At 50.0% G+C, this 17,493-nt stretch overlaps 1 protein-coding gene and 1 long non-coding RNA gene across 4 annotated transcripts in view; one reads left to right on the top strand and one right to left on the bottom strand.

Moving 5' to 3' along the window:
• Positions 1–17,493, bottom strand: part of LOC147122722 (short transient receptor potential channel 3) — a 137,871-nt gene that overhangs the window by 15,132 nt on the left and 105,246 nt on the right. The window contains exons 8-9 of the mRNA XM_086009796.1: positions 9,878–10,099; positions 752–835 (exon numbers count right to left, since the gene is read on the bottom strand). Coding sequence (XP_085865922.1) covers positions 752–835; positions 9,878–10,099 — 306 coding nt within the window. The remainder of the gene's footprint in view (positions 1–751; positions 836–9,877; positions 10,100–17,493) is intronic.
• The window catches only part of LOC147122723 (uncharacterized), a 160,355-nt gene that overhangs the window by 51,263 nt on the left and 91,599 nt on the right, over positions 1–17,493 (top strand). The window contains exon 3 of one of the 3 annotated variants that reach the window (XR_015081494.1): positions 1,756–3,161. The exons of the other annotated variants lie outside the window; for them this stretch is intronic. This is a non-coding gene — a long non-coding RNA (uncharacterized LOC147122723). Of the gene's footprint in view, positions 1–1,755; positions 3,162–17,493 lie in introns of those variants that run through there. 3 annotated transcript variants of the gene reach the window in all.

The following is a 17,493-nucleotide window of genomic DNA, read 5'->3' as shown; positions in this document are numbered from 1 at the left end:
TTTGCTTGCATGGAGAGTACGCACTGACACAGACTGGTTGGGCCAAATGGCCTGTTTCTGTGTTGTAACTTCTATGTATTTCTATGCATAGAAATTTGGTGAGAAGTGGAGTTACTGATCATCATGGTGGAACTGTGGCTGTGCGCTCCCTAGTCTAGTACAGCAGGGATTATTCTGTACAGCCTAGTGGTGCTATGTGTCTCTTTTTTTTTTTTTGATCCCATGTAGTCTATTAGAGAGGAAGGAGGGACTGATGACTGCATTTTGATGTGTCTGTCCAGTCCCTGGTAATCTACTGGGGAAATCGGTCTGCAGCTCGATGAAGTGATGTGTCCCTTTGATCCATATTTGAGAGGGGCTGCTGTGTACAGCTTTCTGATGATAATGATATTTGACCAATTCTTGTTGTCTAGTGAGATTTACCCAACTTAATCAAACATTCTTTCCTGTTTAAAAACTTGTTTAAAATGGGTTTCTAGTCAATGACACGTTGCAGGGGTGGAGGAAAGATTTCCTCTTTTCAGTATTTGTTCTAAAATCGTAACCAGAATCTTTATACATGTGTTTGCAGTTTCACTACAAATTGTGAATATTGGAAATCTTTCCCAAAGGTGACAAAGTAAATACAACAAAGCATAGATTTTTTAAATTTCAAATAAACTAGTTCAATCTTCCTGTCATTGCATAATAATATGACATCCACTCAACCGATTTGACAAGTCAAAAATGACTACACAGGAAATATTCATACCTGGTATCTCGTTGGTTGGTTTATAATGCTGTTGAAACTTTGGGTTTCTGAAATCCTTAGATTAGACTGTGCAAAAAGATTCAGCTGAGAAAAACAGAATACAATCCTTTAAAACCACAGAATCTTATAGCACAAAGGAGGCCATTAGGCCCATAGCACCTGTGCCAGCTTTTTGAAAGAGCTATCCAATTAGTCCCACCCACCTGCTCTATCCCCATAGTCCTGCAAATTTTTCCTTTACAAGTATATATCCAATTCCCTTTTGAAACTAAATTTGCTTCCACCGCCCTTTTAGGCAGTTCATTCCAGATCACAACAACTCACTGCATAAAAATATTTCTCCTCATCTCGCCCAGTTATCTCTTTTGCTAATTATCTTAAATCTGTATCGTCTGGTTACCAACCCTCTTGCCAATGGAAACAGTTTCTCCTTATTTACTCTATTAAAACTTTTCATAATTTGAGCACCTCCATTAAATCTCCCGTTAATCTTCCCTGCTCTAAGGAGAACAATCTCAACTTCTCTAGTCTCTCCAAATAACTGAAGCTCCTCATCCCTGGTACCATTATAGTAAATCTCCTTTGCACTCTCTCCAAGGCATCCTTCCTAAAGCATTGTGGCCAGAATTGGAAGCAGTACTCTAGCTAAGGCCTGACTGGTGTTTGTGGGGAAACATATTAGTAATCTAAACAATCAATTCACTGGCGAATGGGGTGAATTATTTCACCTCTAGGATTTTTTTACAACTACTCAGCTCCACGTCTGACCAATGAGATGAATGTCTGTTCTCTCTGCTGGCTAAAATAGTTGCGATTGAAATGAATTTGAATCAGCATCTCGCACACATTTTGGCACAAGGGTGACTGGCACATCGCACAAGTTCAGGACCTAAGGAGCCAAAATTCCTCCATTCTTCAAATTTATTGAAAAAGTAGATGTTCAATGATCAACTATTGCAGGAAGCAGGTATTCCTCAACAAAGTCAATTCCTTCTGCATTACAGACAATCTGTGCCCGAGGAAGCTCAGATTTAGCAGGGATTGAGGGATGCCATCTGGTCCAAGAAGATCTACAGGGACAATCAGCATCCGCAATGCACTACTGGTGGCAGTGAAGGTTACCAATTCCCTCAGCTTTTATGCTACAGGTACCTTTTAGACGCTCACAGAGGACATCACGGGAGTCAGCCAGTTTGCTGTGTCCTGCTCTTTAAGTGGGTCACTGAAGCCCTGTCTCACCAATTACCCACCTACATACACTCCAGTAGCAACAGTGAGCAGAAGCAGCAAAAGCAGCTAAGGTTTTTCCAGGCATCATTGACTACATGCATGTAAACATTTGTGTCACCACATCAACAACAACAATTTGCATTTATACAACCTGAAGGAATACCTAAAAAGGAAAGGTTTTTATTTCATTAATATGCAAATGGTATGTAAGCACCATCATAAAATAATGTGTGCCAACGTATGCTTTCCTAAGGATACACACAAGGTTTAAATTCTGAGGCAATCTAATGTGCCACAGCTTTTTGGAGGAGCAGAAAAAATGGATGCTGGCTCCTTGGCAACATGGAGTATTTGGTACAACCATGGTTGATGACACCTCTGCACAACCCTCGTATTGCAGCAGAGAACAAAGACAATACATGTGGGTGAGCAGGTGCTGATGCAAAACTTCAGGTTGCTTGGGCCAGTTAGAAGGAGCCTTACGATACACCCCAGAAAGGTTGGAAAAACTCTAGTTGTATACTGTATGGTGCACAATATTGCTAAAGACAGATGTTATCATAGATTTGGATGAAGAATGTCTGCAAGATATGAAAGAGCAGGATGACCAAGATGTGCAGCAGCCACCAGTAGCAAACCAGCCACTACAGACAGGCAGACACTTATGTGGCATCTTATTGCCCAGATCTTTTTTCCATTTACTTTCGCACATCTGTTATTTTCTTTTCCGGACAATAAAAGAATGGCAAACTGCAAGATATGCTACAAGCGAGTTTATGTTACCAAGTATACTAGAGCATGTGGCATGTGTGTCTAGTGTGGTTTTCTCTTGCATGTACTCTTTGTGCATATTGTTTCTCCATATGGTCCCTAAGTTGAGGAAGTAGCAGTGGTAAATGGATGTTCACCCAACTGACGAGCTGCATTGGATACAGGAGGTCTAGAATTATTGCTTTCAGAGATACTTTCTGCCAATTGTGCAAGGCTGACAAGAGTACCAATTGACTGTTGCTATGCTATTTCCACTCATGCACTACTTGAGGGCATCTTTTCATGAGGTCTTTGAAACCCTCCCTGATCATTGTCTCTCTCTCTTTTTTCCAAAGATGGTCAAAGCAGGCCATGACTGTTTTTTGGATTTAGGATCCCAAAGAGTCCATACTAGCAATGGGAACATTCATGAGAGATGCTCTTACTTTGAAGTATCTCTCATGAATGCTTTGGTGATAATTGTGATCCACACCACAGATCTGCTACCTTTTTCATTGAAGGCAACATTGATGGTACTGGCTATAAAATTTGCCAATGTTGAGAATGTGCAACTAACAATTACAAATAAAATTTAAAACATTTCGGCCTAGAAATTCATTAAGGCGCTGCCAGCTTTGCGGCCAGTTACCGCCTAAAGAGGGCTTCTGCGCCAAAAATGAGTTTGCGCTGATATTCAGCGCAGCGGTATTGGCGGCGGTAGCCGTTAGCGCTGCGCCGGCACCGATGATGTCATCGGTGTGCGCAGTGCCCCGGTTCCGCCCCGAAACCGGCACGATCCCCATATTTAGTAGCGGCCGCAAACAGCGACCAGAAAACGGGGCCGTGCTGTAGCCTTAGTGGGGCGCTTTAAAGGGGAAGGTGCGGCCGGCCGCTTTTTTGGCGGCCGCCTGCCCGCACCTCCTTCCCCGGCCTCCTCCACCACCCCCCCCCCCCCCCCGCGGCATTGCCGGCTGCTTTCCGCGAACCCGGCACTTCTCCGTGGTGCCGGGCTCATTTGCCGGCACTCTCCAGCGGCGATCTCCCCGTTGCAGGCAGCTCCCCCTTAAGAGAAGGAGGAGGCCTGCAGTACCGCAGCCTGCCGCTCCGCAGCGGCTGGCGCAGCGGCGCCAAGAGCGCTGAAATTCAGTGTCAGCGCCCCAAGCGGAGGCGGCCACACCCTGGTATAGCGCCCGGTTCCGAATGGGGGCGCAAACACTGAATATCTGACGATCGCTAATGGCTCCCCGCCCAGCGCTAACTTTTGGGCGCGAGCGAGCTGGCCGCCCCAAAGTGAATTTCTAGGCCTTCTACTTTCAGGTTAAATAGTGTTAATGGAAATTGCTAGGTTAGCCATAGCAAGGGGAACCACCATGTGATCAGCAGCAAATTCTGTTCCCTTCTGCCTCATCCCGTTTCCCTGGCACTGAGCACAGTTTTAAATAAAATGAAGTCACAACTGTGCTTGACTTTATGCGACCCTAGATAATTAATTTAGATCACCACACCACTAATAACAGAGGTCTCCTGAATATCTTTTTGGCATATCTCAGCATCAAGGTTTTCTCTCATTTCCCCCTTTCTTTCCTCATTGCACCACACACCTTCTGTGGCCAAAAGGTCAGGCAACCTGCTCCCTCTGGTGCGAGGAAGTGCACAAGGGTACCCAAGTGATGACCATTTCTCTGATTTTTTCCCTCCACTAGTATGGGAAAGCAACTGACCACTTTCTGACATATGCCCATGGTGTCACACCTGAGAGGGCAATTCAGTAGAGTGAGAGATCCTGTTACCACATGCTGCATCACTGTGCCAAGTACTAAATAAATCATTTCCTCTGCAACCCCTTTTAGAATGAAGTTAAGTAATGCTTTCAAGAAAATGTGATTGTTCTTATGTTATGTATGTTGGTTGCTGCAGGTCTCTGCTCTTTAAGGCTAATGTAAATGTTGTTCCTAAATTATCTATGTTCGTTGCCACAGATTTCTGCTCTGTAAAGTTAATACAAATGTCTTTACAATAGACTTTGTGAAACAGTACTGATTTGGTGTCAGCTGTGGCTCGATGGTAGCACTCTCGCCTCCCAGTCACAAGTTTGTGAGTTCAAGCCCCACTCCAGGGACTTGACCACATAATGCCGGCTGATACTGTATCCAGGTGGTACTGTACTGAGGGTGTACTTCACTGACGGAGGCGCTGTGGTTCAGATGAGACAATAAACTGAGGCCCTGTCTGCCCTCTTGGGTGGACGTAAAAGATCCCACGGCACTATTGATATGCCTATCAATTAGTCCAATAAAAGGCGACGAGTTAAGAACGTAACTGAAGGTTTTTATTGGCTAAATAACAGAGCCCACCCTCGTGGGTGATCCGATCCAACAGGGAGGAATACTAGCCAGTCAGCTACCTTTATACCTGGGCAGGTAATGGGCGGAGTCGGAGGTGGTCAGCCCAGGTATAACAGTGCGACAAGAGGCGACCTCGTGTAGTGATGTGACAGTGAGAACAGTGAGAACAATATACAGTGATAACTATAACAGTGGTTTACCACATTCACCCCTTGTTTAGATTAGAGTCCGGCGGGGTGAAGTGTATTACCAGCTCTGGTATGTCAGTCTGTCCGGAGGCTTCGTTAGCCTCTCCGATCGTCGCAGCGGCGGTGTTACATTATCCGGTGTTAAAGCTGGTGTCTGCGTAGTCGGCAAAGGCTCGTGGGGTTCCGGCATGCCGTCTACCTCGGCTGGACTCGGGGGGTTGGGAGGGGGGGGTGAGGGTGCGAGGTCTCGTAAGGAGACAGTGTCCTCCCGTCCGTCTGGGTAAGCCACATAGGCGTACTGGGGGTTGGCGTGCAGGAGGTTCACCTTCTCGACCAGGGGGTCCGTTTTATGGGCCCTCACGTGCTTTCGCAGCAAGACGGGTCCCGGAGAGGTCAGCCAGGTTGGTAGGGTGGTTCCCGTAGTCGACTTCCTGGGGAAGACAAACATTCGAGCATGGGGGGTGGTGTTAATGGCAGTGCAAAGTAGTGACCGGATGGAGTGCAGCGCAATCGGGAGGACCTCTTGCCAGCGGGAGGTTGGGAGGCCCTTAGACTTTAAGGCTAAGAGGGTGGCCTTCCATACCGTCGCGTTCTCTCTTTCCACCTGGCCGTTCCCTCGGGGGTTGTAGCTGGTGGTCCTGCTTGCTGCAATACCCCTCTCCAATAGGAACTGACGGAGTTCCTCGCTCATGAAGGAGGCGCCCCGGTCACTATGTATATAGTTCGGGAACCCGAACAAGGCGAAGAGTTTGTTCAGGCATTTAATGACCGTGTTACTGGTCATGTCTGGGCAGGGGAAGGCAAAGGGGAAACGGGAGTACTCATCAACGATGTTGAGGAAGTACACATTACGGTCGGATGACGGTAGGGGCCCCTTGAAGTCGATGCTCAGACGCTCGAAGGGGCGGGTGGCCTTGATCAGGCTTGCTCTGTCCGGCTTATAGAAGTGCGGTTTGCACTCAGCACAGATCTGGCAGTTCCTGGTCATGGTCCTGACCTCCTCGATGGAGTATGGCAGGTTGCGGGCCTTAATGAAATGGTAGAGTCTGGTGACTCCGGGGTGGCAGAGGTCATTGTGGAGGGTCTGAAGTCTATCACTTTGCGCGCTGGCGCATGTAATGCGTGAAAGAGCATCAGGGGGGTCGTTCAGTTTACCGGGCCGGTACAAGATCTCATAATCATAGGTGGAAAGCTCGATTCTCCACCTCAAGATTTTGTCGTTCTTGATCTTGCCCCTCAGCTTGTTATTAAACATGAAGGCAACCGAGCGTTGGTCGGTGAGGAGGGTAAATCGTTTGCCTGCCAAGTAGTGCATCCAGCGCCGTACTGCCTCCACAATTGCCTGGGCTTCCTTCTCGACCGACGAGTGTCGGGTCTCGGGGCCCTGTAGGGTCCTTGAGAAGAAGGCTACCGGCCTACCCTCCTGGTTAAGGGTAGCGGCTAGGGCGAAGTCGGATGCATCGCTCTCCACTTGGAAGGGGATTGACTCATCCACTGCGTGCATTGTGGCCTTGGCTATGTCTCCCTTAATGAGGGAGAAGGCCGCGCACGCCTCTTCCGTGAGGGGGAAGGATGTGGTTTTCAGGAGGGGTCTGGCTTTGTCCGCATAATTGGGTACCCATTGGGCATAGTAGGCGAAAAGCCCCAGGGTTCTCCTAAGTGCTTTTGGACAGTGGGGGAGGGGTAGCTCCATGAGGGGGCGCATTCTTTCGGGGTCGGGGCCGATGACTCCGTTCTCTACTACACAGCCAAGGATGGCAAGGCGCGCTGTGTTAAACACGCATTTCTCCTTATTGTAGGTGAGGTTCAGCCGTTGGGCCGTACGGAGGAATTTCTCCAGATTCACGTCATGGTCCTGCCGGTTGCGGCCGCAGATGGTGACGTTATCGAGATAGGGGAAAGTGGCCTGTAGTCCGTTCTGGTCAACCATCCGGTCCATCTCCCGTTGGAAAACCGAGACCCCGTTGGTGACACCAAAGGGGACCCTAAGGAATTGGTAGAGGCGGCCATTCGCCTCGAAGGCGGTGTACTGGCTGTCCTCCGGGCTGATGGGGAGTTGGTGGTAGGCCGACTTGAGGTCGATGGTCGAGAATACGCGGTATTGTGCAATCTCATTGACCATGTCCGATATGCGGGGGAGGGGGTATGCGTCCAGCTGGGTGTATCTGTTTATGGTCTGGCTGTAGTCGATAACCAGGCGATTTTTGTCGCCGGTCTTGACTACCACCACCTGGGCACGCCAGGGGCTGCTGCTCCCCTCAATAATGCCCTCTTTCAGGAGTCGCTGCACCTCAGAGCTAATGAAGGCTCTGTCCCCAGCGCTGTACCGCCTGCTCTTAGTAGCGACAGGTTTGCAGTCGGGGGTGAGGTTAGCGAACAGGGAAGGTGGCGGTACCTTGAGGGTGGATAGGCTGCAGGTGTTACGCGGTGGGCGGTTTAACTTTCGCTGGTTGTCGACTGTGAGTGGGGGGAGGGGTCCACCGTATGCTAGGGTTACACTTTGGAGGTGGGATTGGAAGTCCAGCCCTAGTATGACGGCAGCGCACAGCTGGGGGAGTACGAGGAGTTTAAAATTTTTATACTCTGTCCCTTTAACCGACAATGTCACGACACAGTAGCCGCTGATGTCTGTGGCGTGCGACCTCGATGCCATCGAGATGCGGCTGCACGTTGGCAGGACGGGGAGGGAGTAGTGGCTCACCGTGTCTGGGTGGATGAAGCTCTCCGTGCTTCCGCTGTCGAACAGGCAGGTCGTGGCGTGGCCGTTGACTTTGATGTCCATCATTGAGCTGGCCAGGTGGTGCGGGCGGGCTTGATCCAGGGTCACGGAAGCTAGGGTGTAGATGAGCGCGTCGTTGTCATGACAAGATGGCGGCGAAGATGGCGGCCCCCGTAGTTCACATGAGGCTCTGTTTAAATCGTTTGCCCCGCACAAAGATGGCCGCCCCTGCTGTTCCCATGAGGCTCTGCAGGCTTCGGCTGCCCCGCACAAAGATGGCCGCCCCTGGTTTTCCCATGAGGCTCTGCAGGCTTCGGCTGCCCCGCACAAAGATGGCCGCCCCTGGTTTTCCCATGAGGCTCTGCAGGCTTCGGCTGCCCCGCACAAAGATGGCCGCCCCCAGGGTTCGCATGAGGCACTGCTGGCTTCTGAGGATTTGCTTCTGCAGGCCTTGGAGAAGTGGCCTTTCTTGAGGCAGGTTTTGCAGGTCGAGTTTTTGGCTGGGCAGCGCGACCTCGGATGCTTCTCCTGGCCGCAAAAGAAGCAGCCAGCGGCCCGATCGGGGTTGCCTGATGTCGGGGCCGGTACCGGGGCTAGCGGGCCCGGTCGGATCCGTGATGCAGACGCTGAGGTAGGTCCCGGGGGCAGCGCTGTGAAGGGTGGTGGGGTGGGGGTCGGGCCCGAGTCCCAGGGTCGCGAATAGTACCTGGCAAACGCTTCCTGGTCTTGCTGGGTGGCCTCTAGGGTGAGGGCGAGGGCTTCGGCCTTGTCCAGGTCTATGTCCTTAGCTTCAAGCAGTCTTTGCCGTGTGTAGTCGGAACGTAGGCCTCTCACCAAGGCGTCGCGGACATTGTCTTCCATGTTCGCAGTAGCCGTCACCGCTTTAAAGTCACAGTTCCTGCCGAGTTGTCTCAGCGCTCGTGAAAATTCAGCTATCGATTCTCCTGGCTGTTGCTGGCGAGATCTTAAGAGATGCCTAGTGTACATGTAGTTTACCGGGCTCCGGTACTGCTGTTTCAGTAGGTTGATGGCGTCGTCGTACGTAGTCATGTCCTGGATGAGTGTATATACTCTCGGGCTCGCTTGGGCTTTCAGGACTCTTAGTTTGGATCTCTGAGGGACGACGGCTTCCTCCAGGTACGATTCGAAGCAGTCCAGCCAGTGTTTGAAGTCGTTGGCTGAGTTTGGTGCCTGTGGGTTTAGATCCAGGTATGGTGGTTTCAAGGCTTGCAGCCAAGCCGGCTGGTGTGGCCCGTTGTCTGGAGGCTGCTGTTGCTCTGCTGCTGGGTGAGCTCCTTGCTGTTGCTGTTCATTATCAGACATCTTTAAAATTTAGTCAATAAAATTGATATGCCTATCAATTAGTCCAATAAAAGGCGACGAGTTAAGAACGTAACTGAAGGTTTTTATTGGCTAAATAACAGAGCCCACCCTCGTGGGTGATCCGATCCAACAGGGAGGAATACTAGCCAGTCAGCTACCTTTATACCTGGGCAGGTAATGGGCGGAGTCGGAGGTGGTCAGCCCAGGTATAACAGTGCGACAAGAGGCGACCTCGTGTAGTGATGTGACAGTGAGAACAGTGAGAACAATATACAGTGATAACTATAACAGTGGTTTACCACAACTATTTCAAAGACGAGCAGGGGAGTTCTCCCTGGTGCCCTGGCCAGTATTTATCCTCAACCAACTACTAAAAAACAGAGGATGTGGTCATTATCTCATTGCTGTTTGTGGGAGCTTGCTGTGCGCAAATTAGCTGCCTCATTTCCTACATTATAACAGTGACGACACTTAAAAACTACTTCATTGGCTGTTAAACACATTGGGGCGTCCTGAGGTAGAGAAAGGCGCTATATAAATGCAAGTCTTTGTAAACCCTTTAAATACGTACCCTGGACTTTGAATTCATCATTCCAATTTCTACATCTTTCTTCAATCTTTTCCTTCTGCATTTGAACAGACCAAGGAGACAGTTTTTGATTCTTACTGTTAAGCTGATGCATGATTTTGGAGTAGGCACAAGACTGAACGGAGGGGGTAAGGTTTTCCCGTGGTCAAAGTAAAACAGCCACAGCTTTGAACGAGCAAATTTCCATTCCACATCTGCATCATCCTAAGGGAAAAGAGAAATAAAAGACATGATCTGATTGACAGTAATAACAAAAAATGCCAACAAGAAGCTCAGTAAAAATTAATTTCAAAAGTTCAGTTGGCCTGTTGGAAGCGAATAAAAGTTTATTTGTGAAATTATTTGAAAATAAAATTGTTGACGTTATTTTAAATTATGTTTCTCTCCCCCAATGATCGCTGTATCTCCGTCCCTGCCCAATCACCACCACTGCTCTCCCAATTACCACAGCTCTCCTTGATTGCCACCACTTCCCCCCCGATCACCATCGCACCCCCCCGATCACCATCACACCCCCCCCGATCACCATCGCACCCCCCGATCACCAGCGCACCCCCCGATCACCAGCGCACCCCCCCGATCACCAGCACACCCACCCGATCGCCATCGCACCCACCCGATCGCCATCGCACCCACCCGATCGCCATCGCACTCCCCGATCACCAGCGCACCCCCCGATCACCAGCGCACCCCCCGATCACCATCACATGCCCCAATCACCATTGCACCCCCCTGATCACCATCGCTCCATCACCCGATCACCATCGCACCCCCCTGATCACCATCGCAACCCCCCGATCACCATCGCACCCCCCGATCACCATCGCACCCACCCCCCGATCACCATCGCACCCCCCCCGATCACCATCGCGCGCCCCCGATCACCATTGCACGCCCCCGATCACCATCGCACCCACCCGATCACCATCGCACCCCCCCCGATCACCATCGCACCCACCCGATCACCATCGCACCCACCCGATCACCATCGCACGCCCCCAATCACCATCGCACCCCCCCCGATCACCATCGCACCCACCCGATCACCATCGCTCCCCCCGATCACCATCGCACCTGTTGTATCCGTGTGTTAATGGAGACATGGAATGCAGGAGTTGGTTTAACAGGTGTTTACTGAACAAAGTCTGGAGGTGAACTAAAAGATACAAGACGCTATACAGGCTTATATACCCGAGTGGTCACTACCGGTATTACAGTACACAGGGGCTCTTAAAGGTACATACACTACAATTCCTCCCCTTTTAGATAATTAGTACATAACATTTTAAGTAATCATTAATTAGCATGTTTACAAGAACAATAATCTACACATTTGCTGCAGTTAATCAATTATAAGTCAGTCTCTCTGGAGGCTTCCTGACTCGGTCCGGATAACGTCTCGGTGGTGTAGTAGTTTTCGGTGGTGTAGTAGGTTCTTTTGGCAAGGTCGATTCGGCTTGAATGCCAGTGTCGGGTTCATCTGGTTCCAGTATCACCGGATTGGAGGTAGATACTATGGGTATCTCTGCTTCATCATTAGGCGTATAGAGTTGTGGTGTAGGTTGTCCCTTTTCGGATGACTCTATGATCTGGTCAGCATGGCGCCTTATTATGCTTTCACCAATGTCCACGGTATACATCAGCGGTCCTAGTCATGTGCAAATAGTTCCAGGCTGCCATTTCTCGGTACGGTAGTCCCAGGCCAAAACTTGTTGACATATCTGGAAGGTTCTAGTTGGCCTTTCATTCATGCCTTGAAATTGCCGGTTCTCTACGTCCCTTCTGATGTTTGGCTTGATCAAATCCAGCCGGCATCTTAGTCTTCTATTGAAAAACATCATGGCGGGAGTTTGGTTTGTAACCACGTGTTGCATTCCTGTATGCAAACAAGAAGTTATCTACCTTATGTTGTAGATTTATGTCTTCATTACCCATGGCCTTTATGGCCTTCTTGAAGGTCTGGACAAACCTTTCAGCTAATCCATTGGTGGCGGGATGGTATGGGGCAGACGTGTAGTGCTTAACCCCATTGTTTTTTTAAGAACTTCCTGAATTCTTCGGACACAAATTGCGGTCCATTATCAGAACAGATCTGTTCAGGCAGCCCATTCCTGGCAAATATGGTCCTTAATACTGTGATGGTTTTTTCCGTGGTGGTGGAGGACATCTTTATTACCTCCGGCCACTTGGAGTGTGCATCAACCGCGATTAAGAACATTGAGTCCATAAATGGACCAGCAAAGTCGATATGTACCCTTTGCCATGGAGATGAGGGCCACTCCCATGGATGTAGAGGGGCTTGTGGTGGGGCGTTTTGGACCTTCTGGCATCCTAGACAGCTCTTGGTCATTTCTTCGATGTCTCCATCGATACCTGGCCACCACACAAACGCTCTGGCTAGGTTCTTCATTTTCACTCCACCCAGATGCCCCTCGTGAAGCTCCTTTAGCACTTTATCCTGGAGTTTGGGTGGAATCACCACTCTGGATCCACACATCAAGGTTCCTCGGCACACTGACAGCTGTTCTCTTCTTTGCGAGAATGCTGGCAACAGTGGTTCGCCATGTGCTGGCCATCCCTTCACCGTTAAATCGTAGACTCGTGAGAGAGTCGGGTCATTTCTCGTTTCCTTTTCAATGGTAGAATTTGTTACTGGTAGACATTCTACTATGGTTGAGTGGAACATCTCCACTGGATCCACTGTAGGTGCCTCTTCTACCGTTGGCAACGGTAGGCGCGATAAGCCGTCAGCATTCCCATGCTGTTTTGATCCTTTGTATTCGATGTCATATTGGTGTGCCCCTAGGAAAAGGGACCACCTCTGTAGCCTTTGCGCTGTCATAATGGGAACGCCCTTTTTAGGGTTGAATATGGAGACGAGGGGTTGATGGTCAGTCAACAAGGTAAATTTTTGTCCGTGTAGGTAATGGTTGAATTTCTTCACTCCCCACACCAGGCTGAGTGCTTCCCTGTTGATCTGGGCATAGTTACGCTCAGCTGAGTTCAATGAGCGTGACGCAAAAGCTATCGGCCGCTCCGAGCCATCAGGGAATCTATGCGATAATACCGCTCCTATGCCGTAAGGGGATGCATCGCACGCCAGTCTGATTGGCAGTGATGGGTTGTAATGAGCCAACACTTCCTTGGACGTGATCAAGCCTTTGCATTTATGGAAGGCACGTTTACAGTCTTCGCTCCATTTCCAAATTACTCCCGTTTGTAGCAGTGCGTTAAGAGGGTGCAGAACAGTTGACAAGTTCGGTAACAATTTATGATAGTAATTTATCAATCCCAGGAACGACCTTAATTGTGAGACATTTTCAGGTGCTGGGGCTTTTATGACCGCTTCAATTTTTTCAGGTGACTTATGCAACCCTTCTTCGTTAATTATATGGCCACAATATGATATTTGTTTCTGGAAAAATTCGCACTTGGGGCGATTTGCTCATAGGTCCCGTTCTCTCAGCCTAGTGAGCACCTGCTCCAAATTGGCAAGGTGCTCGTTGTCGCTTTCTCCTGTTACAAGGATGTCGTCTAGGTAGCATTGAGTCCCCGGAATCCCTTGCAGGACTTGCTCCATAGCTCTTTGCCAGATAGCTGGAACTGATGCTACTCCGAAAACCAGTCGATTGTACTGGTACAGACCTTTGTGTGTGTTTATCGTGAGATACTTTTTAGAGGCCTCCTCAACCTCCATCTGTAGATATGCCTGTGCCAAGTCAATTTTGGTGAAATGTTTCCCTCCGAATAGTGAGGCGAAAATATCTTCTATCCTTGGAAGAGGATACTGTATCGTGTGAAGGATCGGGTTTACAGTCACCTTAAAGTCCCCACAGATGCAAATTTTTCTCTGTTCTTCAGATTTATCATTATTCAACGTTTTCTTCATGACCGGGACGATGGGTGTTGCCCACTCGCTCCAATCTACCTTGGATAACACGCCTGCTTTTTCCAAATTCTCCAGCTCTGCCTCGACTGCTGGACGAATTGCGTATGGCACCGGCCTTGCCATAAAAAACTTGGGAATTGCCGCATCTTCCACTTTTATTGAGGCGGTGACGCCTTTCAAGTTTCCTAGTTCCTGTTGAAACACTTCTTTGGCGTTAGCCAAGATTTCTTTTAATCGCCCAGGTATGACGTCATCATCATTTTTTTTCTTACTGGTCACCGTCAGTGCCTGAATGGAGTGCCAGTCTAAACGTATCTTCCTGATCCATTCACGTCCCAACAACGGTGGACCACCATCTTGCAGAACGTATAAATACAACTTCTGTATTTCCTTGCCGTTGTATACAACAGGCACCTTTATTTTCCCTCTGGGGTATACTTTCTGCCCCGTATATGTCTTCAAGATAATGGATGTGTCTTTCAAAGGTATATGCGGAAATAGCCGCTCGTAATCCCGTCGACTTATGACGGTCAGAGCTGATCCTGTATCTAGCTCCATTTTAATTGGGGACCCCGCTATCGTGAGGGTAACCCAAATGGTCTGGTAATCTTCTTTGGCAATTACATTATGTAATTTGAGACAGCTTAGTCTCTTGTTTTCGGAGTCGCTATCGCTCTTCTGGTCTTCGGAGCTACTGTCCGTCATCATTTGTACCTTTCTGTACTTTTCCTTATTGATTTTTTTTCTGTCAGTGGATTTTTTGTTTCCAGATCGGCATACACGTGCAATGTGCCCCATCTTTCCGCATTGCCTGCATGCTTTGTCCTTGAACCAGCAGTCCCTCTGGTCATGGGTGGATCTGCCACAGCGATAACATCTCTCGAAACCCCGTGTCATTTCATGGGTGCCGAAGTCCTGTGGCTTTTGCTGTATCTCTGCAGCTCCTCTTGCTGCTGCTTCGTATGATACAGCCACACTGAAAGCCTTGTCCAGTGTCAAATCTTTCTCAGAAAGTAGCTTTTTTTGTGTTCCTTCACTTAGGAGACCGCAGACGAATTTGTCTCGTAGAGAATCTGCCAGTCCTGCCCCGAATTGGCAGTGCTTTGACAGCTTTCTTAATTCGGTGAGGTAATCAGCGTTACTTTCATTCTTGTGCTGATTCCTCCTGAAGAATTTGAATTGTTCCGCTATCAGCAGCGGTGTTGGGTTTAAGTGCTCCTGTAGGGTATCAACAATCTCCTTAAAATTCTTGTCCATCGGTTTGGCTGGAGTGATTAAGTTTCGTAACAGCCCGTATGTCCTTGCGCCCATCAGATTTAGAACTACCGATGCCTTTTTATCATCCTCTACTTCATTCGCTGTGCAATATACCTCCACTCTTTCCACATATGTGGTCCAATCCTCAATATCACTATCGAAAGCAGTAATATTGCCAGTCTTAGGCATCCTGAAAATTAAAAATGGCGCCTCCCGCGCTTTCCTTTCTTCCCTGCCGAGAAAAAATGGCGCCTCCCGCGCTTTCCCGCCGCTGCCGCTGCTGACAACGCTGTTCTCTGCGGTTTTTATTTACACAGATATTTTTAATAGTTGGAGACTCGTTCCCGCCGGACTCTCTGGGACTTTTCCCTCCCTCTGCTTGGTCCGAATGCCGACCTGCTTTGCAGCGCCGGCCGTCTCCCGAGTGCTCCACCCTCCGTCTCTGTTTGCCTCCGCCTTCCGACTCGCTGCTCGGCCCTGCTGCAGAGCCACCCGATCGAGCCCCAGCCCGCCGCCCAGGAAGGATTAGTGCAGTACCTGCCACCAGCCCGGCTAGCTGGTGAAACCACAGTTTTTTTTTTTTCTTCGACCTTCGTCTGAGGAATCGATCTCCTTGAGGTGCTGCCGAATTGCAGGTAAGTCCGTTTCCAATTCGTCGCCACTGTTGTATCCGTGTGTTAATGGAGACACGGAATGCAGGAGTTGGTTTAACAGGTGTTTACTGAACAAAGTCTGGAGGTGAACTAAAAGATACAAGACGCTATACAGGCTTATATACCCGAGTGGTAACTACCGGTATTACAGTACACAGGGGCTCTTAAAGGTACATACACTACAGCAACCCCCCCGATCACCATCGCACCCTCCCGATCACCATCGCACCCCCCGATCACCATCACACCCCCCGATCACCATCGCACCCCCCGATCACCATTGCTCCGCCACCCAATCACCATCGCACCCCCCGATCACCATTGCTCCGCCACCCAATCACCATCGCACCCTCCCGATCACCATCGCACCCCCCGATCACCATCACACCCCCCGATCACCATCGCACCCCCCGATCACCATTGCTCCGCCACCCAATCACCATCGCACCCCCCAATCACCATCGCACCCCCCGATCACCATCGTTTCGCCCCCGATCACCATCGCACCCCCCCGATCACCATCGCACCCTCCCGATCACCATCGCACCCTCCCGATCACCATCGCACCCTCCCGATCACCATCGCACCCCCCTGATCACCATTGCTCCTGCCACCCAATCACCATCGCACCCCCCGATCACCATCATTTCGCCCCCGATCACCATCGCACCCCCCTGATCACCATCGGACCCCCGCCCCTATCACCATCGCACCCCCCCCCGATCACCATCGCACCCCCCTGATCACCATCACTCCGCCACCCAATCACCATCGTACCACCCCCGATCACCATCGCACCCCCCCCGATCACCATCGCACCCCCCCCCGATCACCATCGCACCCACCCCGATCACCATCGCACCCCCCCCCGATTACCATCGCACCCCCCCCTGATCACCATCGGTCCCCCCCGATCACCATCGCACCCCCCCGATCACCATCGCACCCCCCCGATCACCATCGCACCCCCCCCGATCACCACCGCTCTACCCAATCGCCACCACTACGTCCCCCTGATCAGCGCCCACCCCTTTCCTATGGACCTATTTTCTTTCAGCTGGGCCGCCTGATATTATGGCAGCCGGGAGATGGTGTGAAGCCCAGGCTGCTTGATTTACGGCTGCTGCCCGCTATCCTGATTAGACACAGACTCATCTTTGCGTGTATGCGAGCAACGGGTTTGGACACTATCCATTTACTTGTTCAAATCCAGCCCACACACTGCTACTCTCCAAGATGGCTGTAAATGAAATGTATTTGGGCAGGATTAGACCAACTGGTTCAGTTCCTAGTGTGCAGCAAAATAAATCCTACAATTTAGTACAATTTGACACTAAAGTGGCAATTTCATAAAGATAGCCCATGAGGAATGATAGAAATGGCACAAAATGACATTGATGCATTTGGAGGTGCTCTTCTGAAGCAGAAGGTGAATGCATATTGTTGGGTCAGAGCAGATAGCATTTTGCAATTCTGTCGGGCCTAGGAGTACTTGATACTGACTGTGCAAAATGGAGAAAATCTCTGTTCACACCTACATTGAATGAGCTATAAAAAAAATGTTGGCTTCAAGGTGATGGACACAATGGCCCCAATATTAACAAGGAGCCGGGGAGGGTACAGGGGAGGCCCAAATCGACCAAAGAACCTGCAAGGCTGGGGATGTGGAGGCTCTGCCGCTCTTAACGGGAGGGTCCCATTAACACATTGTAGGTTCACCTCCCTCCCGGCAGCCGGCCGAATGGACACCCTGGCCAGCGGGCAGCAGGAGGCCGCAGCCGGGGACCCTTGGGTCAGTC

This window comes from Somniosus microcephalus, chromosome 2 (genome assembly GCF_052327205.1).
Source record: "Somniosus microcephalus isolate GS21.2 chromosome 2, FLI_Smic_1.0, whole genome shotgun sequence".
Lineage (NCBI taxonomy): Eukaryota > Metazoa > Chordata > Chondrichthyes > Squaliformes > Somniosidae > Somniosus > Somniosus microcephalus.
This window is presented reverse-complemented; position numbering and strand designations above follow the sequence as displayed.